Source organism: Uloborus diversus, chromosome 7, assembly GCF_026930045.1.
Source record: "Uloborus diversus isolate 005 chromosome 7, Udiv.v.3.1, whole genome shotgun sequence".
NCBI lineage: Eukaryota > Metazoa > Arthropoda > Arachnida > Araneae > Uloboridae > Uloborus > Uloborus diversus.
Genome location: NC_072737.1, coordinates 44659405 through 44677459, shown reverse-complemented (window position 1 = coordinate 44677459; position 18055 = coordinate 44659405). Strand labels below are relative to the sequence as shown.

Here is an 18055-nt window from a genome sequence, read left to right as displayed (position 1 = left end):
CAAAACCTTGTGTAGTAACTGATTTCTGTAAAGAATTTTTGCAGTAAAGATGCTGGTGATTATCCTGTTTTTTGGCATCTGCCTTTAGGGATAAAACAAATTAAAATAATCCTCTAGGGGGTTGATTTTTTTTATAAAACTTGTACTTAAGCAATTAATGATTCTTTTAAAACAAAACTTTAAAAAATGCTTACAATCTCAAAGCTGATTTATGATATTTTTTGTAAATGTTTTAAAGCAGTATTTATTCATTTGTTTGCATCAGTGTATTTTTATATTTTACATCTCAGAATAAAAAATATCAGCCTTCAATACTTACATTAGTAACTACTCTGGGTTGATAAAAAATATGTACATAGTTTACTTCTTAAAATACTCAGCAGTTAAAAGTTAAATCATTTTTTTAGTAGTGTTTTAAATATTGGTCAGGTATGAATATAATTATAATGGTCGGAGTTATCACTTATATGCAAAAGACCCCTCCTGCTCCTCTGGCTTCTTTAAAAAGTTGCAAAGTAGTGCAAGTAAAAGAAAAACTAGTAAGTGTAAAAAATATGGATACATTTTGAAATTTTGTGCTTAACTCAACCAATGTGAGACCCAAGGGCCTGTGTAATGAACAAGTATAGGTATATAGTCTACAGTTTAAGCTTCTAGTATACAACTTTTTAAAGAGGATAATAGTATTAGGGTAAAGCAAGAATTCTTAAATGCAAAGTTACTTTTTTTCATAGACAAATGTTTAATTAGATTGATTGATCAAAAATCATTTCAGGATGGTATTCGACAGTTGGTTACTATGGATATTGATACAAAGGATACAGATTTTATTCAGTTCTTCATTCGTATTGGAGGTGGTGATCCTTCTACATGTAATAATGCTTCACAGAAGAATGAAGGTGTATTAGTTCAATTTTCCAATGATGCTGGAATATCATGGAGTTTATTAAAAGAATTGGATCCTGAAAATTATAGATCCTCAAGGTAATAATTTTGTTTAATTTACTTCAAAGCAATTTGTATGCTGGTGTAAAAACCATTTAAAAAATTCAAATAAAAAAACATAGAATTTTTCTTTTCTTTTTGTATAGGGGATAATAGCACATCAATATGCAATAAATTGTTTTTTTTTTCTAGAATTTTAAAGCAATCAATGAAGGGATACTTAAAAAGTATTGTTTTGTGTGTACAATTGGTATTAGTAAATTAAAAAAAATAAGTTTATAGAAAAAGAAATACCTTCCTCCAATGGAAAAATGAGAATGTTTGTTCTGTTTATTTTTATGTGTAATTCAGGGTGAATTTTTTGAAAGCATTTTAGTAAGAATATTTGGAATTGTTAAATAACAGTTGATGTATATATTTTAATTCATTCATTTTCAATAAATATATCTTTATTTGAACTAAAATATCATTCTTCTGAATAATCCATCGAAAGTAGTGGCATCACTACAAAGGGAGGGGGGAGATCTCCCCGGATGTCAACCCATGGGCGGGTGACACCCGGGGAGGCCTCCCCCCCCCCCTCCCTTCGTAGTGATGCCACTACTTTTGCGGGTGAAACCCAAAGTGGAATTGCAAGTTTTTGAAAAATATGAAGCTGAAATGCATTTTTAAGACTTCAAAATTTAAAATTTTTTTGGTAGAAAAACACCTAGTCCACTCTTTTTTACCCAATATCTAGAATGGATACTATACTCAGGATTAAGATCATATTGTCAATTCTGTGACTTCTCTTATCCCAAAAAACAGAACCCCTTTATCTTTTCCTGTATTTCAGATACGTTTGAAATAATTAAGTGGTCATCAATTTCATACACACCCCCTTACTTTTTTGACCTCTGGACAGCTGGCGAGTTATACAAAAAGCTTTCATAGTTTTATTTTTCTTTCATAGATTAGCTCACTTAAAATTTCGTTTAAATATAAATGTAGTTGTTTCTGAAAATTGTGTGAATTTTATGTTTCTATGTTTACATAGAAGATTAAAACCTTTTTTTTTATTTTTTTGAGTTTGTAATAGAGGGAGGGGTAACAGCACAAATAATAGCCCCGGTTGTCACCCATGCTAGGTACACCACTGTTGAAAGTAATATGAATGTTACAATAACTAATGTGTGTTGTCACCTCACTCAATGTTTCAGAAGTTTAGTTGAGTATAACCAAAAAATTTCTAAAAACCGTTTCTTTATACAGAAATCAACAAACTAAAATTCAAGCTCTTTGTAACATTTTTAATTTTTAGAACTGTGAGTCACGTAGTACTCAGTGCACCCAGTACCTCTGTGTTAAATTTGGTGAAGGTTCAATGTAAACTGTGTATAGATATGTATAAGGAACATACACACTCATATGTACACTCTGTTTTATAGAAATGAATTACACATTTCTTTAGTGATTATATTTAAAATTTTTTTGAATATTAGCTGGAGCAAAAGCTATACTTGAACGTATTACTCTCAATGTGGTTTCTGCTAAACTTTCATGTGCTTTGAATCTATCAAGTATTTAGCATTTTTCTTGAACTAGTATATGTTTAATACTTTATTAAGAGCAATTTCAAGCACCCAGTTTTCATCAGTTAGAAAAAACAAATAACAGGGTCCTCTGAGATCAGTTGAAATCTGAAATGGTCAGGAAATTTTATTTTGATCAAAAAAGTTTGGAAAAATCATTGAAAATCATTAATTTTTGAAAAACCCAGGAAAGCAGACCAAAAAAGTGCATCATGAACTTCTGTGGCATGTAGTTCGATATGTTCTTTAGCCAATGTATTGAAACCTGAATGGACATGCATATTGATATTTGAAGCAAGTACTTACCTAAAGTTTTACTGTATCAGTGGAAAGAGGAAGTAAAGATATAATACTTAAAAGTTCTGATATTAAATTGCTTAATAGTTTGTTTTTGCATATGTTAAGAAGGAAATAATTATTTTAGATTCATAGAATTTGTGACTCTTTAGCTGTAAATTCGAAAATCCAGTCTGAAGTTTCATGGATTTTTGTTCTGAAAAACCTGGAAAAGTCATGGAATTACATTTCTGAAATTGAAACCCTGTTTTGCAAACCCTGAAGTAGTAGTTTTGTAGCTGTAGTCTTCTTTTTTTCCAAAAAGAAACAGCATAATCAGCAGCGAAATTTTTAATATGCTTCCACACACAAAATGTAATTCTGTGTAAATTGATAAGTAATAAGTGCCTGTGGCTTAAAAATTTGTAAATATATTTTTTTAAAAATTAGGATCCAGATTAAAAGTAAACTTTTATGCAACTAATTTAGATTGGAGCATGTGTCAATGCCTTTTAAAGCACGAACCTTCAGTACACGCCTACGTTGGTGGCAACCTCAACATTCAGGGGAAGGAAAAGATCAATGGGCTTTAGATGATCTTTACTTGAATGCAGATTCAAGACCTGACAATATGGAACATATGCAGCAGGTAATATAGTTAGCTAGTCTTATTACACTATCTTCCAAAAACCTCCTTTTGCACGAAGTGGTCCGAAAGAACATTATATTCAGTATGGTTGAACGTTTGTTACACACAGTTACCTTGAAGTCATAAGAGTCATAAACATCAGTAGAACACCGTCCATGTCCTAACACAGCTCATTGCTGTCCCATGCTCTGGAAGATGTTTTGCAGCAAAACATCTCTGAAAGCTGGATACTCCACAGAACATCTACAAAACAGCTGTCTTCTTGAATCATTTTAAAAAATTGTTGTGTATTGTGCAGAAAGTACTATAAATTTTGCAAAATTGCTTTTTTTACTTTTGGCAAAAATTTTGATCCAAAGAAGGCATAAATGCTTCCAATTAACTAAAATAAAGAAATGTTAATAAAACAAAATTGAAGTAATATTTAATCTTTCTCCAAATATTTAAATATTCTCCAATTTTGCAAATAATAATGATAATTTGTCAGGGGTGCTTATATCCCCCCTTCAATTCAATGAAGCCCCTCCATGAACCAGATCCCCCCAGCAAAGAAAAAAATACCCCTGAACCCCGACCTCCTAAAAATTTTAATGGCACAGTCTGCGCCATGACTAAAGCCGAAAAAAGGGGTTCCTTGAAACCTCGAAACACGTGTATTCTGAAATCTGTTTATTTGTGCTAAACAACGTTGTATATTTCCTGTTATAAATATTGGCTTTGCATGTTGATGCATTTTAGTGGGAAATTTTTCTTTCTTGGCTGAAATACTCCATGCATGATTTAATTTATCTTTTAATATCAATCCTATTTTTGTTTTAGGTTTCTGCTCCAGAGGAACAAAAGCTATTGTCTGCAACTACCAAATTTTCAATGCAACGATATTGCAATTCAACTGAGAAAGTACTTCTTTTGAATGGGCCGGAAAAATTCAAATTTCTTATCACACGTCCTTTATTTCTCAGAGAGGGCCAAGTTATCATGTTCAAGGTTGTTATTTTATGTTTTAACTTATATTTAAAAAATATATAGAGAGTTCAGGATCATTTATATCTGAATATCTGAATTAGATATCTGAAAAGTAATAATGTAAAATTGTAAAAAGAAAACAGACTTTAATTATAGATTAATTAGATTTTTATTAATTTTAGATAAGATAGTCCTTATGAATGTGTCTATTTTTCAAAAATATTTCTAATTTTAACATTGTTGTCATTCATTAGTTTTATCTTATTAAATTTGCCTTTACAAATCTTGTGAATTTTTTACAAAAGAAAAAAAAGTACAATTACTTACCTTTACTTGTTGTGATTTTTATTTTTGGAAAATGCTCTTTTGTGTGTGTGTGCGTGCATTTCAAACATTTTTGTTATATTTGTTTGTTTGTTTTCAGATAAATGTCGGCTGCTCTGTTAAGTTTGATAGGGAGAGTGGAGTGTATTTAGAATACTCACACGACTCTGGTGTGACTTGGAAGCTCGTTGAAGAACCTTGCTATTCTGATTCAGAGTGTGATGGTTCTGCTCACGAAGGAACCATTTATCATTCTGGTCTTTATGGGACTTGGAGAAGGGTGCTTATTCCAGTCACTCATCATCTTGCTCAGAAGTAAAAATATTGAGTTATTTGTTTATAAATAAATAAAAGTAATTAAAATGTTTTTTTTAATTTATTTTTTAATCTAAAGACCATTTGTCTTAGCTTACTTTGCAGTACAAATTATGAAATAAAATACTTATAGTAAAACCTCTTTTATACAGACTAACTGGCACCAAAGGCAAGCCAGATAACCAAACATTGGGGTAATCCACGTTGTATGGATAATAAGGCTAAACAACTTCTTAATTAAGCAGATTGTGACCAAAACTGGCAATGTGTAGTAAAATAACATAAAATTATTTACAAGTTATTAAAAAATATATTTAAAAAAATTCAAATAATTTCTTAACGAAGTGTTCAGGAATAAAGTTCGGAACCTTATTCCTTCCTCTTACAGCATCGAAGATGGCCTACAATTGCGTTTTTATTCTTTCATTTCTAGAGCAGAACTAGTGCAGAATCCCTAAAGGAAGGAGCGATCCTCCTCATCCCTTTTTATCTGTTCTTCCACCCCCCCCCCCTTTTTTATACAACTGTAATGTTATAAGCTTAAGCAATCTGGAGGAAGATTCTTCTGCCTTTGTATAGAAGCTTGAAAGAAGAATAAAGAAAGATTGGAAAGGGTTCAAAGAAGGGTTACTAGGCTAGTAAGGGAACTTTCAAATTTAGATTATGATAACAGACTTAAAAGGCTTAATATGTATAGTCTGGAGCAAAGGAGGGCCAGAGGGCACATGATTCAGTTGTTTAAATCTATCAAAATGAATGATGTTAATGGATTAAACTTTTGAACAGAAAGCAGGACAAGGTGTCATTGTTTTAAGCTATTCAAATCTTGAGCTAACCTGGAAATTATGAAAAATTACTTCTTTAGTAAAGTTGTGGACACTTGGAGCAGCTTACCGGATAAGGCTGTAATGAGCAGGAGAGTAGATACCTTTAAGAAGGTCTTTGATTATCATTGGGGGGGGGGGGGGGGGGTACCACATTTGTATTTCTATTTGTATTAAGTATATGAACCAACAATGTAAAATGACAATTTAAAACTGAATAAAAGTATTTGCATACTTCAGTTTACCTCTGTGAAATATTTTCCCAATTCTATAAAAAAACTTTCTAGAAAAATATTTTACAACGTAGAATTGTTATTTGATTTAAGTTATTTTCATAATTTGCTTATCGCTTTATATATTTTAGACAAACATTGCTTCGATGGTTTCAAGGCACAGCATATTCTATAGCTTATGCTGAACTCACCCCATTTGCAATTAGCGAATTTTATGTTGGCTACTCTTGTCCTCTGCACTGTTCCGGTCATGGTGTTTGCACTGCCAAAGGTTGTGAATGTGATCCTGGTTTTCAAGGTTAGATATTACTTATGCTATGCATTGTATATTGTAAGAATTTAAATTTAAGGTTAAATTAAAAGAATAACTTTTTCTCATGAAGTTTTCTGATTAAAATAAAAGTCATAAATATATTTCATGTACACATGAGGCAGTGAGAAGCAAAGGGATGTAAGTGGGCATTTTCAACTTTTGAGTAAAACAACTTTAAAGATAACATCCTAGGTAGGCTTTCATTATTATTTTTTTTTTCTAAATCATGCTGTACATCAGCGCCTATCAGGGCTACTAGTACTATCTCTTGCCCCAAGACAGAGGAGAGGTTCCCCTGCCATGTGTACTGGTAATTTCCAAATTTTTAATTTTGCCACACATCCTTTTGCATCTTACTGCCTCATATGTAATATTTTGTTGAGCCAGTTTTTTACTGTAAAATAGTTGCATGTTTAGTGAACAATTTTGGCTTAGTTTTGAGTCAAAGGTTTTTATATTTATTTTTCTTAAGAAAAAGTGTTTTTGCTTAAAATGCAACTTTTTTTTTGCAACTTAGAGCTAAATTCAAACAATTTAGGTGAGTGATGAAGTGAGAAAAAAGTATCATTATCGTTTCTGAATGTGTGATTTAAAAAATAAAAAAAAGAGAACTGTTTATATACAGTTTAAGAACTTTTATTATTATATCATTTTGGGATTAAACTTATTTTACTAGGGTTTTAAGATGAAACTTTTTCAATGTTTTGTTTTAAAATCAAATTTTTATTAGCTATAACATTATGCAATTGCTAAATAATTAAGTGCACAATTTGAACAATAACTTTACTTCTGAAATTAGGGGGGTCTAATAGTTTCGGAACATAAACAACCGTGGGATGAGTTCTAAGCTCAAGTGCTTAATAATCAAGTATATCTGTATGAACCACCTTTTTATTATGATACTTTGGGGTCAAACTAAAAGTTTGTTATAATAAGTTGCAGTCTGATTGTTGTGATGAGTCTACTATGGTGACTGAATATATATTTTTTAATCAAACAGCTTTTAGTGACGTTAAAAGTATCTTCATTATGATATCGTCGCCTCAGAACAACAGTGAGACATCTAATCCGAGAAACAACAGTAAGATATCCTACTGTTGCTGTGAGGCGACGATATAGTCATTGGCTTTCACAGTTAAGTCCCTTTTTTAGTTCATGAAAATCTTTTCAACAAATTTTAAATTTTCATTAATCTTTTAATATTGTTTATGTATTTATGAATATGCTAAAGTAGACTGCATTCAACCCGATTTCGTTCAGATGCATATATTTTCTGAGCGGTGGTTTGGAAGATTTTTATCAATACCTAATAAACATTTATAAAAATGTTATTTTAGGACCAACTTGCACTCCGGTTAAGCAAAATCCTGCTGGCATGATAGATCGATTTGATGACCAAGTAACTGTTTCAGAGATGTGGGAAGTGTTTGGTGGACACTTAGGAGCTGGTTGCGGAAATTTATCTCTTGGGAATTCATTGTATTTTGGTGATGCTGGATATCGGATTGCACAGACCATGGATTTAGATACAAGCAATCTCAAGTAAGTTTAGCTTTTTCACTTAGTTCATTTCGAAACATTAAGCAAAGAAGCTTTTTCATGTATTGCAAAAGTTTTTTTCTTCTATCTGCAAAGACCCAACTGGTCCTTTTTTTCACTAAAAGTCGGTTTTGTAGTTTCAAGTCCCTAAAAGTTAAATTTTTATTTTAGAAATGCTGAACATTGGCTTCTAACCCCTCAATTCACGAGCTCGTCAATATTTTTTGCCAATGTGCTCATATTAAGATAAATCAATAAAACTTTCTAAATGTCCATAAGTCTTTTTTTTTTCAAAATTGAATTGAAGGGGGTTCATGCAAAAGACTTCCCCCTCCCCGAATGAACCTACAGTTTTGGGTGCAAAAATTTTCTTAATATGCTTGGGTGTCTTATAAAAGACACAAAATCGGTCAAGAATATGACTCCTGATTGGCATAAACGTTATTAATTTTACAAGTAATAAAGGAAGAAATTTCAAAAGTTTACTTTAAAAAATAATTTTTGTATTGAAAAGACAACTGAAATCATTTATAAATTACTCATACAGTGTTTGAGCACAATGTGGATGGATACTAATGTCGATGGTTTGGTGGAGGGGGGGGGAGTCATGACCCTCCCCTTGTATCAGCCATGCAGACTCATGTGTAATTTTCTATGTTACCACTCTACCACTCTTATTGATTTGCATTTTTTCTGAAAAAAGAGAAACTGATTCTATTTCACACACTTACCATGCTGTCATGCTAAGCACAAAAGTCGTATCTGCAGTTGAGTTCAAAATGAGAAATTGCTTTTGAAAGTTTTGCACCCCTCCATTTGATTCAGTTGCAACTTTTTCAGTATTTTTTAAAAAAATATTTCTTACTGACAAATGACCATGAAACATTGTATTTGGATGAAATATGTGACAAAGAACCACCTGGTGACCGTAGCTCAGTTTTGATAAACTAGTATGTTGTGGCCATCTCGAAACTTTCTTCTATATTTTTCTTTTTTTTTCTGATCCCTCCTCATGCTTGATGAGGAAGCAATATTCCCAACAAAAACAAAATTACACATGCAAAAACTTGACGACCATCCCAATGTCTGAATTATTGCAAAAGCAAAGCAAAGAGCGAAAATTGAAAGTTATTTTAAAAGCCTTGCTTGAATTAATTACAAATATTTTATTTGATAACAAACATAAGATGGCAACAGTTAAAAATTTTAAATCATTGAGATAATATTTCCGATCATTTCCATACAATTAAAATCACGAAAAATACGCAGACGACAATCTATTACAATTTATATTTCTTATTGTTGCATTAATAAAGCTATTTTTATTCGCAAAAAAAAAAAAAAATCAACACCTCTTGGAGCGATTGGCGTCAAAATTGAACCAAAGCCTGTTTACATATGGATTCACATATATTCCAAATTTCAACCAGAACGTAGCATTACTTCTTGAGATAAGGCACTCAAAATGGAAAAAAAGAATAGGCGATTCCGCTATTCCCTTTTTAGCTGTTGACACCAAAATAAAATCAGCTCTTATACCCACTAAGGGCTACTTGCCGATAAAATTTTTTTTCATTCCGTTCATGATTTCTTGAGCTACAGCAGTCACAATTGACGACAAAAAACGCTCTATAGCTCAACCCCTGTTTGAGTTATTGACACCAAAATTGAATCAGCACCTGTTCCTGTTTATGGCAACACATGGACCAAACTTTGTTTGATTCCGCCAGTTACTTCCTGAGGAATATCAAGCACGCGTAACTCAAAAAACGTCCAATTGCTCCAACCCTCTTGGAGGAATTCGCGCCAAAAACCAATGGGCACAAGTTCACATAGGGGCACATATGTGTATCAAATTTCGTTCGATTTCATGTGGTAGTTTTGGCTGTAAAGCGGCCACAAAAAACTGGTCACACACAGACATGACATACACACATACACACACACGCACACAGACAGACATTTTCCAAAAAAAATCGAAATGGACTCGGCACACCTCAAAACGTTCGGATCCGTCAAAATTCAAAAATTTGCACGAATCCAATACTTTCTTCTATATATTAGATATAGAAAAAAGTAAAAATGTAGATGCAACTTTTGTGCTTCGCAGGGCAGCATGGTAATTTGTACATTGTGAAACAAATGGGAGCAGCACAGCTACAGTTCAAAACTGTTTATTAGGCATAATGAATTCCTTTAGCCTAGTTTCTTGCTCTCCTCAAAAGTAATCAAAGTTTTGAAATAATTGTTAACTGATTAATCAGTAAAAAGTAACTGATTATAAATAATCAGCTACATGGACGATTACTGATTACTACCACTTAACCAGAGTGTTCTTAGTTTTAGCGTGTGCTGAAATAAATTTATCTGACATTTGACTCGGAACATTAATCTTCTATGAAGTTTTATGTAATGCACATTTTTTAATATTCAATCTCCCCTAGCTTGGCTGAAAATCATTACAATACTATGTTTGATCTGTGATTTAGTGTTCAAGGTTTGAAAGTTCTATTGTTTTTTTTTTCACCTCAAAGCAAAATGTTTCCTTTTCAGTTTTAAGACACACACTTTGATACATACTCTCTCCCCCTTTAAATAATCTTGTATCTATTCTTTCTTACCTTCAGTTATGCTTAAAGCGTAAAGTACCATATCATTGCCTCAAAGCAACAGTAGGATATCTTAGTGTTATTCCTTGGATTAGATGTTGCTCTGAGGCAATAGTATGTAGGTTTCAGCAAGTAAAAACTACAGTGAATGTTCTCCCCCCCCCCTTCCTTTCCTCAAGTTGTTATAATTTTTGAAAGAGTTCAAAGTTGAATGATTTGTTAATAAAGCAAAAGAAAGTTGAATCAATCATTATTGATGTAGTTTAATTGTATATAACCGTTCTAAATGAACATGGGTTCCTTTGATTGCTTGAGAAATTAAGTTTCAGAAATTTTAACATTTCCTACTGAATCAAATTTTACTGCAAATCAAGGCAGTGAATTATTATTCTTTTAACACCAGTTCTTGTACATTCAAAATGTTCATTACTTAAAGGAGGATGTCCAAAATTTGATAAATAGTTTTATTTATTCTTTTCTCTTTTAAACATATTTTTAGGGCTCCCAAATGGTCCGCTTTTCCCACCTAAGTCCGTTTTTTTATGGTCAAGTCCGCTTTAGACCGCTTTTTAACATTTTGGTCCGATTAGTCCGCTTTTATATTGTTTTTACTTAAATATCAGATTTTAAAAGTTTTCCATTTCGTTAAAAGTTACTGTAAACCTAAACACGCTGCCGCAGCGTGTGTTAAACAAGGTTTGTACGCCCATAAAAACCTTGAAAAGTTCTTGGAAGAAAAAAAAAAGAGGTCATTTTCAAGTTTTTGAAAATCTTGAAAAAGTATGAAAAATTTCTTTATTGCTTGAATTCTTTCAAAAATCATTGAATTGTGCTTGTAATTCTTATAAAAATATTTGGTTAGTGCAATTTTCTGATTATATATATATATATATATATATATATATATATATATATATATATATATATATATATATATATATATATATATATATATATATATATATTCGATATGATTTATCGCGAAAACTTGCTTTCGTGTTTGAGGTTTCAATCTTGTTAATATTTTGATGTTTTTTACAATCCAAAGTGATTTTGACATGTGCATACCTTAGCTTAGCTTATTTTTCTTTAAATTTCAATAATTAACGAAGGAATTATTTTGGAAACCATGACAACATTGAACTTATTAGATCTTCGCGGAAAAATGCTTCTCGCGTTTGAAATTTCAATCCTTTTGCATCTTGTAAATATTTTGATCTTTTCCACAATTGGAAGTTATTTTGACACATGCTACCTTAGTTTAGCTTATTTTTCGTTTAATTCCAATAACTAACGAAGGAAATATTTTGAAAACCATAACAACATTGAGCTTATTCGGACTTCGTGGAAAATTGCTTCTCGCGTTTAAAATTTTAATCCTTCTGCATCTTGTAAATATTTTGATGTTTTTGACAATTAGAGGTTATTTTGACATATGCTACTTTAGATTAGCTTATTTTTCATTTAATTTCAATAATTAACGAAGAAATTATTTTGGAAACCATGGTAACATTGAACTTACTCGGACTTAGCGGAAAATTTCTTTTAGTGTTTGAAATTTCAATCTTTTTGAATCATGTAAATATTAAAATATTTTGCCCAATCGAATGTTATTTTCCCATGTGCCGCCTTAGATTAGCATGTTTTATGTTTAATTTAGTAGAAAATAAATAAATTTGTTTTATGGGAAACATGCCAACATTGAACTTAGTTCGTGAAAATTTGCTTCTCTGAGCCTTCAATCGTTTTGCATCTTATAAATATTTTTATATTTATGGCAATTAGAAGTTACTTTGACATGCTAAGTCATATTAACTCAATTTAATTTTTATTTAAATAACTAAAAAATTAATAATTTTTGTGTTTAATTCAAGTTTATTTAGTTTTCCGAACTTAATTTTGATTATTATTAGCTTATTTTTGGTTATTACTGTTTTTTTGTGGGAGGGGGGGGGGAGATATTAAATTTAAACTATTGAGCACATGACATTTTAAAGTAGTGTTTGTATATGAAACAAAGTTGAATTATGTAATTTTATGACGTTGAATTTGTGTACATCATTTCATGGTCATGATGCCAGATAAAGGGGGGAATTTGTCCCAACCCCCATAAACGTTCAAAGCACTCATGGCCCTGCAATCATGGAGTGTTTTTTTTTTTAATTTAAGCTTTATGATTCTTGAAAATATGCTTTGAATATGAAAATTGCAAAAACTAAGCCTCATGTGATCTGCTTCTCTTTGTGATTGATCATTTCAGACATTTTTAGGAAATTTTTCAATACAGTAGATCTGTTTGGTGTGTGATAGATTCGTATGGGTTGAGAAGGGATATAATTTGCTATTAAGAAGCATTATAAGACAGAAAAACACAAAAATAATTTTAAACTAAAGAAAGATCAAGCACAGCTTGATCTATCCTTCAGTGAGACTACCAGCATCTCTGGTTCAATTCAAAGTGTATCATTACGCCTATTTAGTTCTAAGGAGGCTGCCTTAAGTGCTGAGCTAAGTGTCTCCCCCCCCCCTCCCATTCAAATGTTTGTGTAAATAATGTTATTATTCAATTGATAAAAAGATTAATTGTGCAGAAGGTGATAAAGTAATTGTATCATTAAAAATCAGTATTATAGTTAGTTAACAAATTATCTTTACGGATTTAGCGCAGCAGGCAGCTAATTTGCCTTTTGGTGCTTCCCTGAGTTTAACTATGAGTGGTCCTCCCAAGGTCCTCTTTTTGATCCTAACTGGTCCTCTTTAGTCCTCTTTTTGATTGAAAATAGCGCTCTTTTACCCTTTTCTAAAGCTAAAATGTGTTGGGAGCCCTGTATTTTTGACTGTCATGATTGTGAAACAAATACATTATAAAAACTTTTTTGAGTACTGATCAATATATTGTCGCCTCAAAGCAACAGTAGTACCCTACTGTTAGTATTATCTGTCTTAGTATTATTCCTCGGATTAGATCTCTTACTATTGTTGTGAGGCGACGATATAAAATCTGATTTTGAATTGTTTGGTTTATTTTTACATTCAGAGGATGAGCCATCCCAATTCCCCTCCCTTTTGTCTAGTATTAGATTTCAAACTGTACTCAATTCTGAGACTACAAATGTGTAACCATTTTTCTTTTAAAATTGCATTAAAAAAAAAGCTTTTTTTTTTTTTTGCTTTCATTCTTTCATTTTTATTTATATACTAACTTAGCTTGCAAAATATTTGGGAGCTTTGGTTCATTGCATTTTATTTCTTTTTTTTCTTAGAACTTTGCAATTTATTGTGCAACTTGGAAGTATGCACAACTCTGCTACTTGTCGGAGGCCACAAAACAGAAACGAGAACATTTTTGTACAATTTTCTACAACAAATGGCTTGATTTGGAGCACCTTAAGAGAATTAGATTATGAAGTGTTCAGTCTAAAACCAACTGCTGTTGAACTATCGTTACCAAAGGAGGCCAAATCTAGTACCACTCGATTTAGATGGTGGCAACCAACTGGGAAGAAAGGTGATTTTTTAATATTTCATTTTAAAATTGAAAGTGCAAATAGAAATTCTTTAGTTTTGAAGTATTTTGCTTATTCTTACGATATTATGACAAATTTAAAATGCCTATTAGGAAAGCTTCCTAAAATTCATGTAACAAATGATCTATGCAGGTATTTTCATCAAAACATTATTAAAACATAAAAATGTATATTTTTGGAAAATGTTTTGTAAATTACTGATTTAGAACGAATTCTTTTGTTTTATTTAATTTGTAACAACTTGAGTGAAAAGTAGTTTAAAAGATAAAACAAACAAGTTAAGATTCTCATGAATATTTGTTAGAAGCATGAAAGTTATAGTAAAGTCACTAGTGGTCTACGACCTGTTGATGCTACGACCTTACCCTTATAGGCAGGATTAGGTTTAAAAATTGTACCTCCAGAACATCCCCCTTATGTCACATATCCTATTTGCCATATTCTTCTAAAGGCATGATGGTTTTTTAAATTAAATAACTACATATTTTACTATTCAATATGCAGTTAAGCCTCAATATCTCCAACTCTATTGGAGCAGTAAAAAAAAAAAAAAAGAAAAAAATCATTAACAGAAATTAGGTTAGGAATATACAGTTTGCTCTCTGTTTACTGTGTATTCCTAACCTAATTTCTGTTAATGATTTTTTTCTTACTTTCAAGGGACCACAAAAAATCGTCCTTAAGTAGAAAGTGTCCTTAAATAGAATGCTTTTAACACTATAGTGGACCATCTGGGACCATGAAAAGCTGTTTTTAAATAGAAAACGTCGTTAAATAGAGAGCCTACTATATTTTGTTTTAAGTAATTAATTGTCACTTCTGTATATTACAGAGGTATGGAAACTTTTTGCGATTGGAGGCCACATTAATATTAGGCAGGAATAAGGGGAGCTACATCAGTTGATGATTGATGAACCTATAAATGTAACTTTTAGTCATTTTTCAAGCTTTTGTGTAGTTTTATCAATGGAAACAATAATATATAATTTAGTTTTGAAATTAGGCGAAAAATTCTGTTCGTTATTTGCAATTGAATTCTTGCTAGTTAGTAGTTGAAGATTAGGATTAAAGTGCAAAGCTTTAATTAATCCTCTAAGTGAGCGTTTATGATTTGTGTTCTTAAATTAGTGATGAAATAGTGCATTAAATACTTCCTAAGAAGGAAAGTAAACAGTGGAATGCTCTCGTAGGGCTGCAGCTTCCCCACCTCTAGTAAACATTGCTTCTCGCAGGTTTAGAAAAGTGTCTAAGTATGCTAATTTTCAATTGATTGCTAATCAAAGTTCTTCTTCATAATGCATTTGGGCATATTGTTTTGTAGGTAAAGAAAATGCTCAATGGGCTGTGGATAATGTTCAAGTTTTAGGCAATCATAAGAATGCTAAAGGATTCCAGGACAACTTCAATCCTATTGTCATTGAAAACTGGTTTCTTACTCAACATGGAGTTCCTAGAGCTGGATGTGCAGCAGCTGGAAGAGCTCTAACTTTTGCTGCTGATCATAGTAAGATAATTGTGCTATTTAAATTTAGATAAGGTATATCTTTACTACATATCTTTACTAATAATAAAGCTGAAAGTTTGTGTGTCTAATCTCTGTCTCTTACGCACCTAGCGCCTAGAGCGTTCTGCCAATTTGCATGAAATTTGACTCAAAATTAGTTCGTAGCATAGGGGGGAGCACCTCGAAACAATTTTTTGAAAATTCGATTTTGTTATTTTTCTATTCCAGTTTTAAGAACATTTTACTGAGCAAATTATCATAACATGGACTAGTAAATTATCAAAACATGGTCGAGTAATTATAACGTGTATGAGCAAATTACCATAACAAGGGTAAGCAAATGAACATAGCGAGAAATTCATCATCCATTATTTGTAAATATACAGGCAAACCAAAGGACCTCTTAATTTTCTACTACGGGCAAAGCTTTGCGGGCACCACGTGTAAGAAATATTTTTCAACTTGTTTGTAATACGTAATATACATACATTCGCACATAATATAAGAAGTGAATAAATACAAGTACAAATGTGACGACCAGCAACAGGCTCTGGGCCCAGCTAGTCCTAGTCAATTAATTAGTCCCCAATGAAGATCAATGGCCCTCTTAAAGCTATCCACTCCCTTACTCATTACCGCCTCTTCCGGTAAGCTATTCCAAGTGCCCACGACCCTGCTAAAGTAGTAGTTTTTCCTGATTTCCAAGTTAGCCTGAGATTTAAATAGCTTAAAACAATGACCCCTTGTCCTGCTTTCCCCGCAAAAATTTAATCCATTTACATCTTTCATTTTGATAAATTTAAATAACTGAATCATGTCCCCTCTGACTCTCCTTTGCTCCAGGCTATACATGTTAAGTCTGGTATCATAATCTAAATCTGCGAGTCCCCTTACTAATTTAGTTACCCTTCTTTGAACCCTTTCCAATACAAAAATATCTTTCTTCAGATAAGGCGACCAAAACTGAACAGCATACTCCAAATGAGGTCTTACTAAACTCCTATATAAAGGCAGAAGAACTTTCTTAGATTTGTTTGAAATAGATCTATTGATGAACCCAAGCATTTTGTTGGCTTTGTTACTAGCAATACTGCACTGTTGACTAAACTTGAAGTCCTGATTTATAAAGACACCCAGATCCATAACATTTTCTGCTTGATTTATGACTGAACCCTGTAAACGATATCTCATACGCTTATTTCCATGATCTAAGTGTAGCACTTGACATTTCCCTACATTAACTGCCATACCCCATTTATCTGCCCACTTAGTAATATGATCTAAATCCTCTTGCAGCTGTTTTACTTGTTCTTCATTTTTGACAATCCCCATAACTTTTACATCGTCAGCAAAACAATTCATGCTTCCAGAAATATTTTCATTAATGTCATTCATAAATATAATAAACAAAAGAGGCCCTAAAACTGATCCCTGAGGAATCCCACTTAAAACATCACTCCAATTAGAATGATTTCCTCTCACAACTACTCTTTGCTTCTTACCAGTAAGCCAATACCTGATTTTTCTCCTCTTTAAAAAAAAAGGGTTATGAACTTTACTAAATAATTGATAACTACTATTGTGGGTGCATATCTATTAACGAGCCATATGTTCACATGAAATAGTTCATTAATGAAAATGTTGGAAAATATTAGAGAATAAATTTTTTCATAGTGTTTTTACTGAAGCCACCAAACAACTGCGCCATCTTAGAGCAATATGGAAAGCTAATCCCCTCCTCAATAAAAATTAGTGTCTTAAATTTCAATCAGCTTTTATGTTCGATAAAACATGCTGGGCTACTGTATTGACAGTTATTATCTTTTCATATTCTTTTATATCTGTGCCAACAACATCTTTTTCCATTTCTTTCTGACTCACTCATATATTCAATACAAATGTTAGTAAGTTAACTCAATTGGTTATTGCAAACGAAGTCAGCTGTCACAAAAATAGCAAACAGTGCATTGTGTATGTTATGCCGACTATCTTATCGCGACTTTGAGTTACCACAAACTTCCCAGTGAGCAACAAGTAGCTTGCAATAGATGGTTTGGCAACCTTTGACTTAGATCTTTTCAATATAGATAATCTCCATAAATTGTCATTTCAAAACAAGGAATTTTATATTGATTTTTTTTTTTCGAAAAAAGGGGGAGGGGGGTGATATTTTGTCTTAAGCAAGGAGTTTGATTTAACATTTTAAAATCTAATTTCACTGAAATTACAGAAATTATATTGTTTATGCATTTTCTTTTCAACTTTTTCCATTAATTATGTCAATATTTAGATTATTTTTTTAATACCAACATTTTTATTTTAACCAAATCATGATTTTTTGTTTAATTCTTGGTTAGTTACTCTGCTTTTAGAATTTTCTTTGCATTGTTTTCATTTTTCACTCTAGCTGAAGAACACTATGCTGAAACTTGGGACTTTGAAATTCATTCTGCTACCTTC

At 31.9% G+C, this 18055-nt stretch overlaps 1 protein-coding gene across 1 annotated transcript in view; it reads left to right on the top strand.

Annotated features, from left to right (window-relative positions):
• Window positions 1-18055, top strand: part of LOC129226678 (reelin-like) — a 182227-nt gene that overhangs the window by 42064 nt on the left and 122108 nt on the right. Inside the window, exons 23-30 of the mRNA XM_054861308.1 lie at window positions 776-984; window positions 3282-3441; window positions 4261-4428; window positions 4832-5046; window positions 6235-6401; window positions 7754-7958; window positions 13828-14072; window positions 15413-15595. Of these exons, the coding sequence (XP_054717283.1) occupies window positions 776-984; window positions 3282-3441; window positions 4261-4428; window positions 4832-5046; window positions 6235-6401; window positions 7754-7958; window positions 13828-14072; window positions 15413-15595 (1552 nt within the window). The remainder of the gene's footprint in view (window positions 1-775; window positions 985-3281; window positions 3442-4260; window positions 4429-4831; window positions 5047-6234; window positions 6402-7753; window positions 7959-13827; window positions 14073-15412; window positions 15596-18055) is intronic.